Source organism: Centruroides vittatus, unplaced genomic scaffold, assembly GCF_030686945.1.
Source record: "Centruroides vittatus isolate TY-2023 unplaced genomic scaffold, ASM3068694v2 scaffold_1431, whole genome shotgun sequence".
NCBI lineage: Eukaryota > Metazoa > Arthropoda > Arachnida > Scorpiones > Buthidae > Centruroides > Centruroides vittatus.
Genome location: NW_027122678.1, coordinates 1,044,863 through 1,064,210, shown reverse-complemented (window position 1 = coordinate 1,064,210; position 19,348 = coordinate 1,044,863). Strand labels below are relative to the sequence as shown.

The following is a 19,348-nucleotide window of genomic DNA, read 5'->3' as shown; positions in this document are numbered from 1 at the left end:
CTTGCCCCAAGGTCTATATAAGAAGGTCAGGGCCGTGTTCAGTAATGAAGAACAAATAAGAATTCTGAGTGGCTTAGTGGGCGAAGCTAAGAGTGTTCTGAGCATCATTGAACGACTATTCTTTGTTAGACAACTGAGCAAAATGACGGACGAAAACAAAGTTATTATTGAAACAATTGTCGCAAACAAACTAGCCGAAAACGATGTAATAACGAATACAATTCTTCAAATGGAAGCTACGTCAGATCGTGACGAAATTAATGAATCAATCATTAATTTTAATCGAGGAAATAAACTGTTATCGTCCGTTAAAATGTATTCGGAATCTACTATACCGACATATGATGATTTACATTCCGAAGTCATTTTAGAATGAGTAGACATTCAATCCAAGTAAGTTTCAGTTTTTAATTACTACTTTAGCTATATTCTAAATATCATCTAATTTAAAAAATTATCCATAGAAACTTCTAGAATTTGTTCAGGACGATCTTCAAACTTCTGAAACAGATGGTATAGGGATGAACTTAGCAACAATCCCAGTTATTAAAAAAATTCTTATAATTGTATGGTATCTTGCCAATCAAGAAAGTTATAGGTAAATAATAAGTAATTAATTTAGTTTCTAAAGCGTTTTGATAATATAAACAATTAATGTTATATTTCCAGACAAATTGCGGACAGATTTGGGGTATGGAAAAGTACTGCTCATTACATAATTTCTGCTATTCTTAAGGCAATTGCGTCACATCGGCATGATTTCATACATTGGCTAGAATCTCATCAATACAAGTCAATTGCAAATGATTTTGAATCAAGAAAGCACTTTCCGGGAGTTATAGGTGCCATATATTGTATATACACTGCAAACCTCCAATGAATGGTAGGAATGCTTTTGTCAATCGCAAAGGTGATTCATCGATTATTCTCCAAGCAGTCTGCAATTCAAATAAAGTATTTTTTGATGTATTTGCAGATCGAGCAGGTTCTGCACATGACGCTCGTGTATTTCGCATCAGTCCTCTTGGTCAAAAATTAGCAAATGATCCTAACTTTATACCCTCAGATTACCATTTACTCGGTGATTATACTTATCCGTGTACAGTTAATTTATTGACACCTTTTAGAGACAATGGTCATTTATCTCCACAAGAAAAACATTACAATTATGTACACAGCTCAACGCGTGTAGTTATTGAACAAGCATTTGGTATTTTAAAGGCAAAATTTCGCAGACTTAAATGTATAGACAAAACACGCATTGACTTAGTCCCTAATGTTGTTATTGCATGTTGTTGTTTGCATAATTTAATATTAAATACAGATGGAAGCATCTGTGATTATGATATGGATGATGATGATGACAATGATGAAAAAGATAAATCTTATCAAATTATAAATGATGATTCAGTTTCAGGAAAATCAAAAAGAAATGAAATAATGAGACTGATAATTTAGAAATAATGCATTGAATTTAATACTTGTACAAAGTTGTAGAATTATGTTTTTCTTTAAAGTTTTATAAAATAAAATTATTATTGTAGTAATAAAATGTTTTAAAAATTATACAGCATGTAAATTCATTGTATTGATATATTATAGCAGTTATCATATATATGCACTGTTTAACAGAATTATAAAGATGTTTTAATTTCTCAACTTTAATTTGTATTATTTTGAAATTTTACATACGTAATAATAATAATTTTTAACATTGTTTTGTGTTCAATATTTGATAAGATATTTATACACAATTTTTGAAATTAACTGCATTATTCAAATATTTAAAATATGATCATATATATTGTTTCACTTGCGCTTTTAATACATTCAGAACTTTTGACAAAAATATTTTAAAATTTTCAAATATGTTATTTATTTGTTCATTTCAATTGAAAATTATACATAGGGTCAATGTGGGTAAATATGAGACAGTTGTGAAATTTGACTTAATCTGTCTGATCTGTCCTGTACAAAATAAAGTTTATTTAGTACTTTTTAACAACTTTTCTGAATGAAAATGACTATGGCTTAATTGAGTCTTTTTAATGAAACACCCTGGCAGAAACAACTTCGTCACAATGCCGACGCTCCCTGTAGTACTAACAACAACATGCCTCCTTTTACAGTCGATGAGATTGATGAGATCATTACTAACCTGAGTAAGGGCAAGACCCCCGGTCTTGACCATATTATTAGTGAAATCGCTACGCATATATGGAATTTAATCCCGCTTCAATTATGCAACCTATACAATGCTTGTCTACGACATGGTATTTTTCCTGATAGTTGGAAAGTGGCTGGCATTGTGCCAGTTCCTAAGCCAGATTCTCCCACCGAGTCTAGACCCATCTCCTTTCTGCCAGTTCTTGGGAAAATTCTACAGCGCCTCATCAATGGCAGGCTTAGCTGGCATGTGGAACATAACAACCTCCTCCACGATGCCCACAACATGACATGGCTTCAGGCCACAGAGGTCTGCTGAGGATGCGATTCAAATGGTAGTAAATTCTATCAGCCATCTCCTTAATGACTACAAATACGTACTGGGAATAAGTGTGGACATTTCAAAGGCGTTTGATATGGCTTGGTGGCCACTTATTGTCCACCAGCTGAGACCAATTAATTGCCCTGCTAACATCTTTCACCTACTCCAGGACTACCTAAGCAATAGGAAAGCCATTCTTCAATGGGGCAGCACTCTGTACAGAAGAAAATCACTAGGGGGTGTCCGCAGGGGTCAGTCTGTGGACCACTCCTGTGGAACATAACCTTCAATTCCTTCTTAGAAGAGAACTTTGGACAGGACAGTATATGTGCTTATGCAGACGATGTCATACTGCTCTTGGGTGGTCATTCTCGTGCTGAATTGGAGCGCAGGGCCAATCTCTTGCTGGATAAAATTTGTGACTGGGGCGTTGAGCACAAATTGCAGTTTAACCCGCTAAAAATGAAGGATATTGTCTTCAATAAGTCAGGCAAGCACAATCTCTATCGTCGACCCCCCACACATTAAAATGAGAAATAAAACTATCAAGATCGAGAAGGCCATAAAATACCTCGGGGTGATGCTGGACTTTCGGCTATCATGGGACTCGCATCACCAAAGCTTATTGTACTGCCCCCAATCAGAGCATCCAGGTCATTGCAAGGAAACCCCCCTAGACCTTACTATCACCATTAAAATTAAACTGCATCATGCCATGTGGGGGTTTGACATTCCAACCAGAAATGGGACTATCTACTCCAATACCATCGAGAGACCCTACCCCTACTGCAACACCCGTTGCCCCGGTACTCGCTGCAAAATAACAACTGCTCTCCTCACCAGGCCAAAGTTGTGCTCTACACAGACAGGTCCAAAATAAATGATAAAATCGGTTGTAGCTTTATCGCTTATGAGGACAATAAGGAAACACATCACAACTGTTACCGTTTAGATCAGGTTTGTACCGTTTTCCAGGCGGAACTTGTGGCCATACGCATGGCAATTACTTGGACTGTTGAGAATTACTCCCATACCTCTATACACCTATACACTGACTGCCTCTCTGCCTGTAGTGTTATCAGAAGCAATAAAGCAATAACCTTCACCACCTTGCCTGTGAGATTAGGGAGCTCATTGACAACTCCAGCAACACTTACAGTATCTCTTGGACTCGTGCCCATCAGGGGACCACAGGGAACGAGAGGGCAGATCTGTTGGCCAAATCTGTTGGCAGATCTGTTGGCCAAAACTGCAATCACACTAGTGATTCTGCTTTCATTGTCTACCACAGAATATGCAGGCGAAGTCTTTGTCGTCTGCTGTGGAATGAATGTCTGCAAACTTGGCAGGAAAACTGGAACCTCAATAATCAAAGCTTAACTTACAAATTCATCCCTTACATCCAACAGTTCTTCTCCCTTAATTGGTTTTCACCCAGCCATCACAAAACACAGTTTATCACCAACCATGGTAAATTCGTCTCTTATCTCTTCTACAGGTTCACCAACAGTGACACTAATCTGTGCCCTGTCTGCCAAGTTCAAGACAACAGTAGTCATTATATATATGAATGCGTAACATCAGAGAAAGAAAGATTAGAGCTAAAACTTCTTGTAGAAGAACTGGGCTATCCTTGATTTTGGGTAACAACTGATTTGACATATTCATTTTGGTTTGAACTATGCCTAATGTATCATCAGTAATCGTGGCTCTTCAACTACAAAACGTATTTATCGCGCTTTTTGATTAATGCTAGTTACTTCATGTAATTGTTACGCTAATTCCTGCAAAATATAATGATAGCTGTATGATTAATAACTTACTTTAACTGTCGCGTTAAAACTTATACATTTTATTGTCATCTTATGTTCGCTACTTAACTATCTGTCGCGATTATATTATTATCTGTTATCCAGCACCAATTAATTTATTATAATTTGTATTCACACGATTGGCGTACTTCATTTTTACATAACACATCTATAACTGTATCTTTTGCAATTGTCTATTCTGTCACTTCACTGTAATTGTTACACTAACTTCTAAAAACCATTTTGTTCGTTTGTGTGTTCCGACATAATACAAATGAAACGGTAAATTGTAGCCCTCTTCTTGTAATCTTGATTCACTAATTAAACCTAATTGTCACGATTATATTGCATTTTCTGTTATTTACTAACCAATTTATTAAATATAATATGTATTTGCTCACTTAATATAGATTCTAATTCTACATAGCGTGTATATATTTATATTCATTGTAAATGTATTCTGTACTTGCACTATGTATTAAACTCTGGTAATGCCATATGCGGGACCAGGCATGTACTAAATGTACCTTAATAAAGATATTGTATTGTATTGTATTGTATCATTATTATCACAATTTTATGATTGTTATAATAAAATATGTTTACACCAACACAAGCAGCCATCTTGTAAATCGTACGACGAGACAAACACAATGACGTCGCTAGTAGAAGTTAGCACAGATAAAAGAAGCTGACTGAACTAGCAAGAATTATAACGGTGGGAGGAGTCAAGCCAACGCCACTTAGGAATATTCCTAGGTGGCATTGGCCAATCAGTAGTTAGAAACGAGTTCAATATCGCAGAACAACTAAACTTAGCAAGAATTCTACGTTACTGAACACTGCCCTTGCCTTGCCCACATCAAATTTAGGTCTTGCTCTGCCACTGCCCCACTGCTTTCCGTGAAAAAAGCTGCCAGGGCTCTGGCAAGACTTTCACGGTTTGCAAACAGGAAAATTAAAGGAACAAGGAATATAATTATGATTATTTTAAATTATTACTACCATATAAAATTTAAATAATAATAAATGTTAAAGGAATAATTTTGTTGAATTATGAGAAACTTCTTTATTTAATAATATGTAGTTAGCTTTAAAATAAATTATTAATATTATAGAGGGATACGAAAAGGCTCAGTATTAAAATAGTGTGTTGCGCTATCTGTTACGACATTTTATTAAAAAAGAACATTTTAAAACTTACTATTACTACAAAAGGCAAAAACTATATTTTAAAATAAGGTAAATTTTAAAAAATATTTTAGATGCTCATAATAAATAAAATTCTCATTAAGTGTTATTCCACTAGAGATATGACTCGTATCTCCTTTATTGATTTATAAAATCTATACACTTTTATATAGTCAGGCTTTGATGCTCTTACTATATAAAAATATTATTCTAAATTTCAAATTTTTTGGTTTATATGGATCTGTGATATAAAGCAAAATAGTGTAACCAAATATTGAAAGGTTTTTTTTATGGGAAACTGGCAGCTATTTAGGGGTTACAAACATGAAGAAAACCGTGACCAGCCCATTGGCAAGGAGCGAACCCACGACTAAATAAGTTTTCAGTGTTCAGTAGTTATATTCACTCGGTCACTGGTGGACACTTTTGAAACGAAAAGGGGGCAAGGGACAAAAACATATACAGGGTGAGTCAAATTGACTCATCCTGTATATGTTTTTGATTAATACAATGTACAGAACTATTACGCAAATAAAGAAATGTTTTCTTTCCATTAAAGTCACTTTTCTTCCAATAATCCGCCAAACTACTTATTGAATCCGATACTGTTTCAATCCCAAATATGTCGAATTACTGAGATTGTATTGCATTGCTTTTAGGAAGAAATACTGATTCGAAATAACATGTCATTTTATTTATTTAAGAGAGTTTTATCATCATTTGCAAACTCAAAAAATTGAAATAATAAAATTTTCTCAGTAATTTTCTCCATTTTATGTTTAGTAAAGAATATATAATTAAACCATTATCCAGATGTAGAATAAAATTTTATAGCGTTATAAAATAATTTTAAAACGTTAATAAGACTGGAAAGAATGAATAATGCATTAAAAAAACTGTCGAAAATTTATACGTCAATATTTTCTTTTACGTTTTTGTGTATACGAATAATAATCATTATTAATTTCCTTATGATTTAGACAATAGAAATTGTTATTAAAAATATGCTTTTTATTAAATAATTATAAAAATTATATATAAATTTCTTTTAAGTATTTCTTATAATCATAATTTATAGACATTAAATCCGAAATTAGAATAAAAAATTTTTTAAATTAATTTAAGCGCAACGAATGGCTAGCAGCTGCCAAACAAAGAATATTTACCGAAATTTGTAGGAATAGCTCTATAATATTCTAAATATAATTTTATAAAATATAAAATAAAGTGAATAAAAGTTACAAATTATGTTTAAATTTTGTACGTTATTTATTTATTTTTTAATATTTTTTTTTCTTAATTAAAATGATAAAAGAGAATAAACTATATCAGTAGTGCCAAACTACTTTCTTCCAGGTCAAACTGGTCTGCGAAATACTTGACACATCATTAATAAGTAAGCCCACTTTTTGTATATTTAAAATATGCAAAGTATTTTTGGCTCGCTAAACTTAGACATAATAATGTAAAGGTACTAGATTTCTATAATGACTGTACGAAATGATGCAATTTTAACGTAAGAGCTCTACGTGATATATATATGTCACGTAGAGCAGCGCATTTAATATATATATATATTACGTTTCTAGAATATATATATATTAAGATTACGTTTCTGGAAATGCATATATTAAATGCATTTCCAGAAACGTAATCTTAATTTATAACATTAAGTTCATGGATAGTAAAAAGCGAACTTCAGTGACTCTTTAACAAGAACCAATTAAACCATAAAAATGGCATCTACTCTTATGTAATGAATTGATAATTCTATATTTTATCACGATGAATTGAACGATATGAATTAAAAATTATGTGTATGAGAAGCAAAGTTTGAATCGTAGATGCAAATTGAAACTATATCGAAAAATGGCGGAACATCCCGTCGTATTGAACCTGCGCAGTGAAAAAACGTATGTGGATTAGATAATTTGGCTAATTATTTGTCTATAAAACGTAAGCAAACTGCACGAATCGCTTCACAATTTTTCATTGTCCAACAGGTAATGTATATCAAGTTAAAATTTCTAGAATAACGTAGTAATTTAATTACACTTTCCTATGTGAACAATAAAGTAAATTCTATATAACGAAATAAATACTACAGGCTATAGAATATTTTTATTGTTAATTTAGAAGAAAAGAAAAGCAAGAATGATTTACATCTTTTTCATTTCTTTGATGTGCGTTGTGTTCGAAGTTAATGGTTACAATGCGAAAATCACAGTTCCTAAAGTTGACGGTAAGTTTAAATTAAGTTTAGATGTTTATCATAATTTAAAGCATTAAATTTATTAAATTTAAAATAAAAAGGGTGTAGTATAGATTACAACCTATGGAATTTCGGGACTTTGAGTATATATCTGAACTCAGGGGACAGAGACCAGTTCAACGGTACCCTACTTTTGGGCCGGAGACAAAAAATAAGAAAGTTATCATACTTCTTTCGGCGATCGCGCGATGATCGGAAGTCGCGTCGCTCTCTCCTCTAAGCCTATCGCGTGTTTAACAGGCAGTCCGGCCAGTCGGCCATATATACCTTCAACAGAGGCAGATGTTGATCCACGAGCACACTGATCGTCTGCAGTTCGAGTTAAAGTTTATTTCGCACACCCTCGCGCTCGTCGACCTCGGGGGCTACGGCCCCTCAGTCTCGCTATCGCTCGCGGTCGGCTAGTACAGTACTACGAGCCGACTGCGCTATCGCGATCGGGAGTCGCGATGCTTGAACAAAAGGATAAATAGGAACTGGCGTTCGACTGTTTGTGCTCCCGATGGACTCCCCCGGGAGGGGAGCCGCCGATTGTTTAACGTCACTAGTTATTGATTCACGGTAGTTCTTGAACAAAAGGAAAAAAAAGGAAGTGGCGTTCGACTGTTCGTGCAATTTCTTGCCTTTCATAGTGCTTTTTTTAATTTGTTTGCACACTTTACCGCGAGATGACAGAACTAGCAACTACGGTGCCGTCTGCATGAAAGCATTAAAAAAGTATGACAACTTAAAAACTATGATAACTTTCTTACTTTTCGTCACCGGTTCAAAAGTAGGATATCGTTGAACTCGTCTCGGCCCCCTCAGTTCAGATATCTATTCAGTCCCGAAATTCCATAGGTGGTAATCTATAGTATCCCAATAAAAATATTCTGTTTGAAATTAATTTTCCAATCGTGCAATCTCCATTTAAACAAATTAAATGCATCATATATTTCTTCAGAATTCATATTGCATGGTCACGTTATTTAACGAAACATTTCCGGATCAACTCTTAAAATATCTAGCAACGAGTTGCCAATTTTTTTTTTGCAACATTTAAAACTGGGTGTGACATTATGATATTTTATTGTTAAAATCTTTTTAATTTTTTAATTATTATAAAATAACAAAAAGCTTAATTTTGAGGGTAGGAATGAGTTTTATAAAGAAAATCTGAATGCTAATAACGAGTAAAGTCATATTACACACGATTCCCTTTTCTCTCCACCCGGTCACCCGGTAAATCTTTAACCAACAAAATTTAACCGCATCAACCCCTTTAATATACAAACAACCTTGCAAAATTTCAGAGATTTTCGAAGAAAAAGATTGAAAGAAGGTAAACGTAATCGTGCAACACAAAACACTAACAACCATGCATACAGAAAACAACTCGCGATTTTTTTTTTTTCGTATTTTTCGACGTCTCAATGGTTCCTGACTCTTAAAATGTAAAAATTTTGGAAGGTTATTTTGACCGACCGCTATACCTTCCCTCTGTTAGGCCGTTATATAACAGCCAGAAAAGTAATAATCTGAAAATACAAAACACTACTCGATGTTTCGTTTGAGACGTTATAACTACTTGCAAATTGTTTAAAATATATTTTTAGAGGATATGGATAACATTTTCATTATGGAAGCACCAAGTATAACGTCGGATACATATGTACTGGTATATCTGAAAGAGCGTCTTAACGTGTGGATGACAGATATTTGCATTCACGTGTTCAGATATCACAGTACGTGTGTACCCTGCTTAAGAAATAAAAATAGTTTTTACTCAGATATTTTGAGTTTAAACATCTATGTTTTGAATGTAGCTTTAATCTCCTGTTATATTTGAATGAAAACAGTAAACAGAGCAAAAGCACGCCTTCTCGCTATTTTCGTTTACGGCGTTTCCTGGAGATAGTGTACAACAAGATGTTTGAAAGCAAATGAGAGTTGAAACTTGGATAATTACTCTATCGATTGATGGAAAATACATAGAATCTTTCTCAGATAATAATTAACATAATTACAGTAAAATAAATGGCATCCATTTTGAAACACTTTGTATATATAATGTATATACAAAGTGTATATATATAATGCCTCAAATTAAACTTGACATTTTCCAGTTGACTACAGCAAAAACTATTTATAAGAAAATCATGAAAGTTTGAGAATGCCTTAACGAAATGCTGGAAATTTTTACTAGAGCAAAACAAATTAGTACAAGGCTTTCTACAGAACATAAGAATGAGCCACACAAGTTATTTGTCTAATGTGAACAAAACGTGTTAAAAACATGACCAACATTGTCTGCTATCATCTGAAAACCAAATCATAAGGATTGAAGTCTGAGAATATTGCAGGCCAATATGCCAATATTTCTGATTAGAAATCTCTCTCTAGTGGTTGTTTTAGAACTAATTTTGTTTCTCTAGAAAAAATTTTCATCATTTTAGTCCCATTCTTTTATTGCACTCCTAAACTTATATGAGTTTCTGATAAATAGTTTTTGCTGTAGTCATGGGAAATGTCAAGTCTAATTTGGGACACCTTGTACTTTTAAATAATGAAACAGATGAATTTACTTGATTTATAAGATATGAAAAAATAAAGAGATAGTTGTTAGTTAGATCCAATATTGATTGTTAATGTTGACAGGGCTAACTTTTTAATAATCTTAAATAAATATTTAATATACAGAATGTTTACGATATAGTTACTTTCAAAGTCAGTCTATTATTCATTCTTGCCACATAGCAAGTCCATTTCTTCTTACTATTATCAATAGATTTTTACCCCGTTTCTTATCCCTAAGATCTCATGGACATAAGATCTCTCGTGTTCAACTTTTCTTAAGCACATTATTCTTTTAATTGCTCTTTGAATGACTTTCAGAATTCGCTCTTCGTGTTGGCCATATGAAACATTAATAAGAAAGTTAATTTCTTTCTTTTAAAATTTAAATAGGAAAATGCAAGATTAATGGAAAATTGTTAAAACCTGGAGAAGAATATATGGATGAAAAAAAGTGTGAAGTATGGACTTGCTTGAGCCCGTCACCAATAAGAGATGGAAAAGTTGATAAGGAACATGCTTACGTTGATGTATCAGGGTATGAAAATCCAGTTAAATATTTGTTTTTATGAATTTTTAAAAAACGATGTATATTCTGTTGGAACAGATGCGGTGCAGCAGTAAACGTGAACGATGATGGTAGTGTTTGCCGCTATAAAAGCACAACAGGAAAATATCCGAATTGCTGTTTTGGAGAATTAGAATGTAGCCAGGAAGAGCATAACGATATATTCGATTTCAAATAAATATATCTAAAATACATGCTAATGACCAAACAGAAAATACTATAATATTATCTTATATAAACTTAATTCTAATGTCTTAAACAACGTTCATACAATGTAATGTTGAGTAAAATTATTCATTAAATATTCAATAAACGTTATTAAAACTGATGTAAGTCACTGTGTAAAATATGAATAATAATCTTAAACATATTTAATTTTGTATACATAATGTATGGATGTAGAATGTTTCAAAATGTTAAAAAAATTCGTATCACAAGTGTGATGTGTCAAGATGAACAAAAGTCCCCAAGTTAAGGAAATTCGAGAAAGAACAATTCTCGGGTTTCTTATAGGTACAGTACCTACCCACACACACCCGCACACACGCAAATGCACACATTTACAATTATACATACAAAAAACTCCTTGAAATGATTTTTCATTTTTCGACATTTCATGGTCCCTAGTCCAAAAATGTAAAAACCTTTGGGGAATCACTTTTTGACCAATCGCCATACTTTCTCTCTGTTATACATAACAAATCCGAGAAATTACAATACTGAATGATCGTAATTAAAATGCTCCTGTTTAATTATTAACATACCATTTAATTTTGACTCGAAGTATAAGGTTAAGCAGCCATCTGAATTAAATTTAATCATTAAAAACAATTTAGAATATTATAGAAGAAAAAGTCGGCAGGCGAGAAACTCGAAATCGCAAATCCTGTTGACTTCCATTCGATCGATGTGCTTCCAGACCAATTAATTCGGAAGGGATGTTCCTTAATGTTTGGGGGATCCTTAGTCTAAGGAAAGTCTTCCCGCAGATGTACTACAAAGGGTTCAAGACAAACGCGTTCTTAAGGGGTTCTTTTATATAATACAAATCCCGTATCACTCACTATTGATATTTTGCAATGTCCTGATTTTCTGGTTCTGGATCAAGACCGAAGGATCGAAAAGCATATTTTAGTGCGTCTTAAGTCCCTAAAAGCATGAACGTTTATAAACGGTTTTTCGTCATTTCATTATTTATCATTCAAAATGGTGACCCACAAGGACTTGACTCCCTTTCTTTCATTGATATATCATAGTCATCACACAAATCATCTCGTCAATATGGTTAGCTTTAAGGCTCCTCAAACACGAAAATTTAGCCCGGGATTAAAGAACCAAATGCAATTCCAACATTATTTAATATTTCAAATCAACTTAAGAGTTTTTACAGAAAAAGACAGAAAGGTTTTGGCATCCCAAAGTCTGGAACACTTTTTGAAGCTCAACTTCTCCATGAAAAACGGATAAATATCAACTTTAAATTATTTAGCATGGTAAATAACTTATAAATTTTGCAAGTAACATTAGTCTATAAACACTTATATGCAATATATATATATATATATATATATTATCTTACACAAAAATGATTTCTGATAGAAAATCAACCAGTTGCATAAAGAAGAAACTATTCACATAGCTGGAAAATCTGGAACTTCATTTGTATACGACCAGACAATGAGAAATAGAACTGAAGTAGAGAAATCTGAAGATAGTACAGATTTTCTGCGTATAAATGTAATTTTAGTATTTCTTTGATTAGTACGAGTATATTTCAATAGGGGAGACTATCCGATTTTCTTTTGAACAATTGGTTTGAATTGCTGTTCTTTTCTAGGTAAGTCTAGATTATGGACATTTGCATATGTGGTGTGGCGGACTTACCATTGGATGCGTTTCATATTATTGCTGTTTGTTCTTTTTTGTCAAAATTACGTGAGGAGACTTTTGGGGTTCCCAATTTTTCATTTAATCAGTTTAAAAAAGTTATTTCTGATTTTGATTTATTCTTTAAGGCTTAAAGCGAAAGCTGTGCTTACTTATGTAAATTACGTTTTGGGGCGTGGTCTGCCTACTATTTAATCTGTGGTTGCTTGGACTGCTTGGGAGACTATCCGATTTTCTTTTGAACAATTGGTTTGAATTGCTTTTTTTCTTTTCTAGGTAAGTCTAGTTTATAATTATGTCCCAGGCTCGGAAGAGGAAGACCTTTTCTCCAACCGTTCCTGAAAGATCAACAGCTAGGTTTAAGGGTGAGACTTCTTCTGGTGAAGAGGATATTGCGAACTTATTACAGGACTCAAATTTTGATGTGGCAGAGGGAGTTAGGCTTTTATTGCGATTGCATGTTTCGTTGAACGGTAAGGTTGATGAATTTATTAGAAGACTGGATCATCTGACAGAGTGGCTTCAGAATGTAGATGAGGCGTTGATTGACTTTGAGATGAGGTTGGGGGAGGTTGAGTCAAAGGTTGGAGGGGAGTTAACTGGTGTTGGGCATTCGTTGGATATAGATAAAATTTTCACGAAATTTTCTTTTTTTGAGAGAGAACTGGATGTTATGGATAATCAGAGAAGGATGAACAATGTTGTTATCCACGGATTGGAAGAGAGGAAAGAGGAGACGTCTTTGGAAATATTTGACACTGTTAATTCTTTTGCGGTTAATACATTAAATTTATCCCCGCTGCATATTGTAAACGCGTATCGGGTTGGGAAGAGAGTTGGAGATAAACCCAGACCAGTGATCTGCCAATTTGGGTCTTTTAGTGATAAATTGAGGTTTAAAAAGACTGTATTTGAGAATCGGAATCTTAATGTTTCTGTGTATGATGATTTTTCTAAACGTTTGCGGGATATTAGATACAACCTAAGGGTATTTGGGAAGAAGGAGCAAGAAGTGTTCGGTTAAGTTATGATAAGTTACTGGTAGATGGAGTTCGGTATAAAGTCGATGAAGTATCAGCTAAGGTGGTGCCGATCTCATAGCAACCAGTAATGTCTTCTGTGTTTTCTATTATGGCGTGGAATTGTGCTGGGATTGGTAATAAACCGCGGTCTTTTTGGAGTTATTTATTGAAGTATGATGTGGTCTTTTTATCGGAAACTTGGTTTATTAAGGGTGGGAGCAGATGCTATTGGGAGGAATTAAGAGAATATCATTGTATTGTTGGTGATGCTTTGAGGGCTCACAGTAGGGGTAGACCTATGGCTGGTTGGTTGCTTTGCATTAAAGCATCTTTGAAATTTAATATTATTTATAGGGATAGTTATATTGTATTGATTAATATTCTGCTACCATTAGGAGAGTTTAATATTGGTTTTGTTTATATGCAGGAACAAAGGTGGCAAGAAATTTTTGATGTACTGTCCAGGTTTGAGGTCGACGAATCGAATTGGATTTGGTTGGGAGATTTTAATGCACGGACTGGTAACGATAATGTGATTTCGACAAATATATGTGATAGTAGTGGTATTGCTGTTAATAAGAGAAGTAGAGCCTCCAAAGATGTAAATGTGAATGTGAGAGGACGGAAAGTTCTTGAGTATTGTGCAGATAATGATCTAATAATTTTAAATGGTCGTGCTTCTGGTGATGAAGCGGGAGAGTTTACTTTTGTTTCCAACCGAGGGTCCTCAGTAATTGATTTGGGAATAGTTACTCCTTCTGTGTGGAACTGTATTAAATGCTATTCTAAAAAAAATTATCTAATGACATTCAATATATTTTTCAACTATATATACGGTAAATAATTTAAAATATATCTTTATAAATAACCTTTTTTGACTATCATTGATTTCACTTTGTTACACAGGCAAATGACTCCAACGTACAGTACATAGTGCTTATCAACGTTGTTATGGAGTTAATCGTGCTGTATGTGCTTGCATGCCATTATATCAATGTATTCCGGCCATGTTTGCTCCGTTATCGTACCCTTGTCCTCTTATGTTTTTAATCATTATTATACCATCATTTTTTAACTTATCCAAAACTTCAATTGCAAGTCCTTGTCCTGTTTTATATTTTGATAGTTCAAAATCAACAAATCTCTCTTCGATAGTTACGTCAAAATTGAAAATGAAATGGTATTTCATAATCTGGCATACTTGTTTATAAATTAATATAGAGGGGACTTAAGAGAGAAGAAGCCCTTGATAAGAAAAATGGAAGAAACGCATTAGAGAAGGAAACGCCGACCCCATATAAACATGGAAAAAAGCGAGGATAAATTAAGAAAGAATTTATATATTTCAATAACAATAAAAATGGCGGTTTATTTTTGAAATATATGTTCGTAGAAATTACAGATCATAAATACTATATAAATATAAATGTAAAAGTTTTTTGTGTTATTAATTCGAATATATATTATTCCGAAACCTTCTCGTTGGCGCCTTTATTAAATCGGCGCCTGTGGCGGGGGCCACATTGGCCATACTCTAGTTACGGGCTCTGATCGCTGCATCATTTAAAGAGGGACCATATACTTCCAAACCACTTTTTCTCAATCAATGCGGCAATAGCAGTACAATTATTTTCAATTAAGACTGCTGGTGTAGTGGAAAATTCTGTCCAAAATGTAAGAATATTCTTTTGGCAGTTGATTCTGATCAGTTTGAAGTACCACAAAATATTACTCATTCGAATATATTGTTACACATATACAAAACGGCTACAGAAAAAATCATTAGACATTACTTAGTATTGATTTGTATACCATAAAAATCAATTTGCAGATGAAAAAACACATCAGCCATCACATGGATCTGCATGTTATAAGGAAAAAGTACCAATAAAATATTACTATTGTTGGTACTTATATATATTTATTGAATTCCAGTTTAAGTAATCATTATTATTAGCATTATTTAATAAAGTAAGTAATAAAATTTAGTAAAACAATTTTTAATCAGTGTGACCATAATTGATGTGATTATTTCGATTATACTGCATCTTTATATTTAATATTATCATTTCAACACATCCGTGTTTAATCGCAAACTACTTATGCTGATAATTATAACAGGCCCATAAGTCATTCTCGAGCCCTAGTAAACAATGATGAAGCAATTGGGAAAAAAGTGATCACGTGACATAGGTGTCGCGCATATCGATACGGTTGTAAACAAGCTGTTCCGTTCGAAGGATAGCTTACTTTATAATAAGGAAGAACGAAAATATTTTTTAGGAAGGTTAACAACGGTACAATTAAAGGAAGAATTAAAAAAGTACAATGCCAAGTTAGCTGGTAGAAAAGCCGATTTAATAGAAAGGTAAGTTAAAATAATCTACATCTATATTTTTATCGTTAATTATTACATTTATAATTTCAAGTCATTATAACTATTACATGATAAGGTAACTTACCAGTAGATGAAAGTTTTAAGAATAAGATTTCACAAAATGCACATTTTTCGTCTATAAAAACATTTAAAGATCAGTAAAGTTCTCATTGATTCCTTTCACATTTGTCTAACGAATACATAAGGTCAAAACTTTAATTAAAATAAATTTTTTTTCCTTTGGAATATGGTCATGTACTGAGCCTGATATATTATAACCAATTTATATCAGAATCTGAAATGTTAACTGTACCAATAGGTTATCACTGTAATTTAGAACAACAATCAATACAAACAAAACTACTTTCTATGAAGTTCTAAGACAATATAAGAGATATATATCTTAATCTTTTACCAAGAGAAAACAATATTCGGAGTATTTAAAATAAATATAATCAAAATGTCTTTTTTATTGGTCACAAGTCATCTTGTTTCAATAATTTAATGCAATAAGACTAATTTCTTCACCAATAAACTTTTTGTACAAGTGAATTTTTGCCCATTTTCTTTTACTAAATCTGGCATACACTATATATATGCCATATTTAGGTGCTTGTCAATACTGTTCAGTTACCTTATACTGTTTATTTTTATATTATATGTAATATATTAAGGTAAGAATATAATATATAATAATAATTTTTGCCTTTCCTGTCAATGAGACAGAAAAAACTAAATAAAATATTGGTGATCATATCTTAACTAGTTATTAAACTTGTTTACAATAATTTTCAGGTTACTGGCATATGAGAGGAATCAGGAAACTCATAATTTTTCTATATCCTGTGATAGCTCTCCTGAACTCAAACTTCCTGATTCATCTGAATATAAGGATCTCTCTCCAAGTTTACAAATACCAGTTTTGACTATAGAGACAATTGATGCCTACATGGAGATGTCAGATCAAAGAATGCCACTGTCTGCTGTGCAGATGTATTTTAATGAATTCTTATTAATAATAAGAGGAACAAAAGAGAAACATTTTTTTATATTTTAAAGGTAATGTAAAATCTGAATTAATCAAGGGGAACAGATTTACACAGATTTAGTAATTACAGATGATGGGGTTATAGAAAATGTAATATGTGAATGTACAGCAGGTAAAGGGCCTAAAGCGTATTGCAAACATGTATGTGTAACACTATTGGCAATAGAAGAATATGGAAGAACAGGCACATATAAGTGTCACAAAACATGCACACAGGTTCTGCAAACATTCCATCAGCCTACCCGCCAACATAAAGGTTCCCCAGTTAAGGCTAGTGAGCTTCCATTTCATTTATTTAAGAAGAGAGGAATGAAAAGAAAATTATTGGAAGACATAAAATTTGACCCCAGACCATCTGGCAGTACAATCCCTGATTATACAAACTTTGTTATTAATTTGGCAATGAACATGCAAAGTGGTTGTGCAATACCGATATTGCAATTAAGGCAACCAGCAAACATGAGGGCTTTAGAATCAGATCATGATTATTGCAAAAGCACAATGTCTGAAATGTTTTTTAAGTGCTTTACATGTAACTGAAGCAAGTAGGGAGTACATAAAACATTTGGAAAAAGAGACCAGATTACAATGAAAAAGTGCAGTTTGGAAGAAGGAACATTTGTTGCATTTGACATCTTCAAACTTTGGAAAAGTTTGTAAATTAAAATCAACAGACAGAGTAAAATTGTGTGGCTCATTACTGTCAAGTAGGCCAATAAAAAGTAAGGCAATTTCTCACGGCTTAAGGTATGAAAAAGAAGCAATTGAAACATATTCTTTTGTAAATACTCCTGTGAAAGAATGTGGCATGTTTCTTCATTCAAAATACCCATTCTTAGCTGCAAGTCCAGATGGGCTAGTGGATGATGATAAAATATTAGAAGTTAAATGTCCTTACTCCAATTTTAAACTTCCTGTGAATGTGCTAAAGATACCATATTTGGAATGTACTGATGACAAAATTACTTTAAAACGGAATCATGATTATTTTCATCAAATCCAAGGACAATTAGCAGTGACAAATAGACAAGTTGCTCATCTGTTTATTTACACAAAAAGTGACTTCAAAGTTTGTATCATTCCAAGAGATAATAAATTCATTGCAGACATGATTGAAACACTAATTATGTTTTTCCATGAGCATATTAAGCCAGTTCTTTTTAAAAAAAAAATGTTTTATAAACATTAAGTTTATAAAATAATTGAGCTAATTGTTATTTTACAATTTGAGTTTATGTAAAATTTTTCTAGATGGTGTATAGTGTGAATTTTTTTAAATAATAAAAAGAGATTTTGTTTTAAAGATTAAAATTCTTTTATTAGCTTACAAGTATTTATTCAACTATAGTACAAATTTTAAAACCACTATATTACTTTGAATTGAAGTTCCACAATGAAGACCTTACTGTGTATGATAGTATACATTCTTAATCTTAGAATTTATAAACAGACAAAAATTTAAAAATACTATAGATGGAAAACTTAAATTAGGCTAGGGTCTAGAATGGAAAAAAAAATTATATACGGTATTAATAGAGAGCTAGACTAACAGTGAAACAAATTAAGAATCTCTGCCAACAATGCATGGTCTAAAATTGCATAACATAAAACATATAAATATAATTTCACTGCCAAGTTTCGTTACTGCCGGATGCATGTGTTGCCTCAAAATTTTATATGTACAGTACGTGAGTACGAGCCATTCCTATAATACGTTCAATATGTATTCTTTTACTAGATGTTTTTCTGTCTCGAGATGACAAACTGCTGCTCAGCTGTGCTTTTCCTCTCATAAAAGTGGATATATTTACCACAACTTCTTTAGTAATTAGTTATTCCTGAATGTTAAAACCTCTATCAGCCATTACCCAGTCTTAAAATAATTATTGGATTTTTCGATTAACGCATCTTAATAATATTATCATTTCAACACATCCGTGTTTAATCGCAAACTACTTATGCTGATAATTATAACAGGCCCATAAGTCATTCTCGAGCCCTAGTAAACAATGATGAAGCAATTGATGAGCTGGTTACACCACTTACGATTTTTTATTTTATTTTATTTGTTGCTGAACAGTGAAGCAGTAATCAATTTAGGAAAACTTTCAATAAAAACGAAATATTATGT

The 19,348-nt window shown here is 32.8% G+C and overlaps 1 protein-coding gene and 1 long non-coding RNA gene across 2 annotated transcripts; both read left to right on the top strand.

Annotated features, from left to right (window-relative positions):
- The first annotated feature begins 35 nt into the window (after positions 1–35).
- LOC136986993 (uncharacterized) lies at positions 36–1,564 on the top strand. The gene is made up of 4 exons (XR_010882565.1): positions 36–393; positions 465–598; positions 670–883; positions 977–1,564. It is a non-coding gene; the product is annotated as an uncharacterized lncRNA (long non-coding RNA).
- Positions 1,565–7,598: 6,034 nt separating this feature from the next.
- Positions 7,599–11,211, top strand: LOC136986988 (uncharacterized). Its single transcript, XM_067284621.1, has 3 exons — positions 7,599–7,732; positions 10,709–10,853; positions 10,923–11,211. Exons 1-3 carry the CDS (start codon positions 7,645–7,647, stop codon positions 11,059–11,061), a joined length of 372 nt encoding a protein of 123 aa, XP_067140722.1. The 5' UTR covers positions 7,599–7,644; the 3' UTR covers positions 11,062–11,211.
- The last annotated feature ends 8,137 nt before the right edge of the window (positions 11,212–19,348 follow it).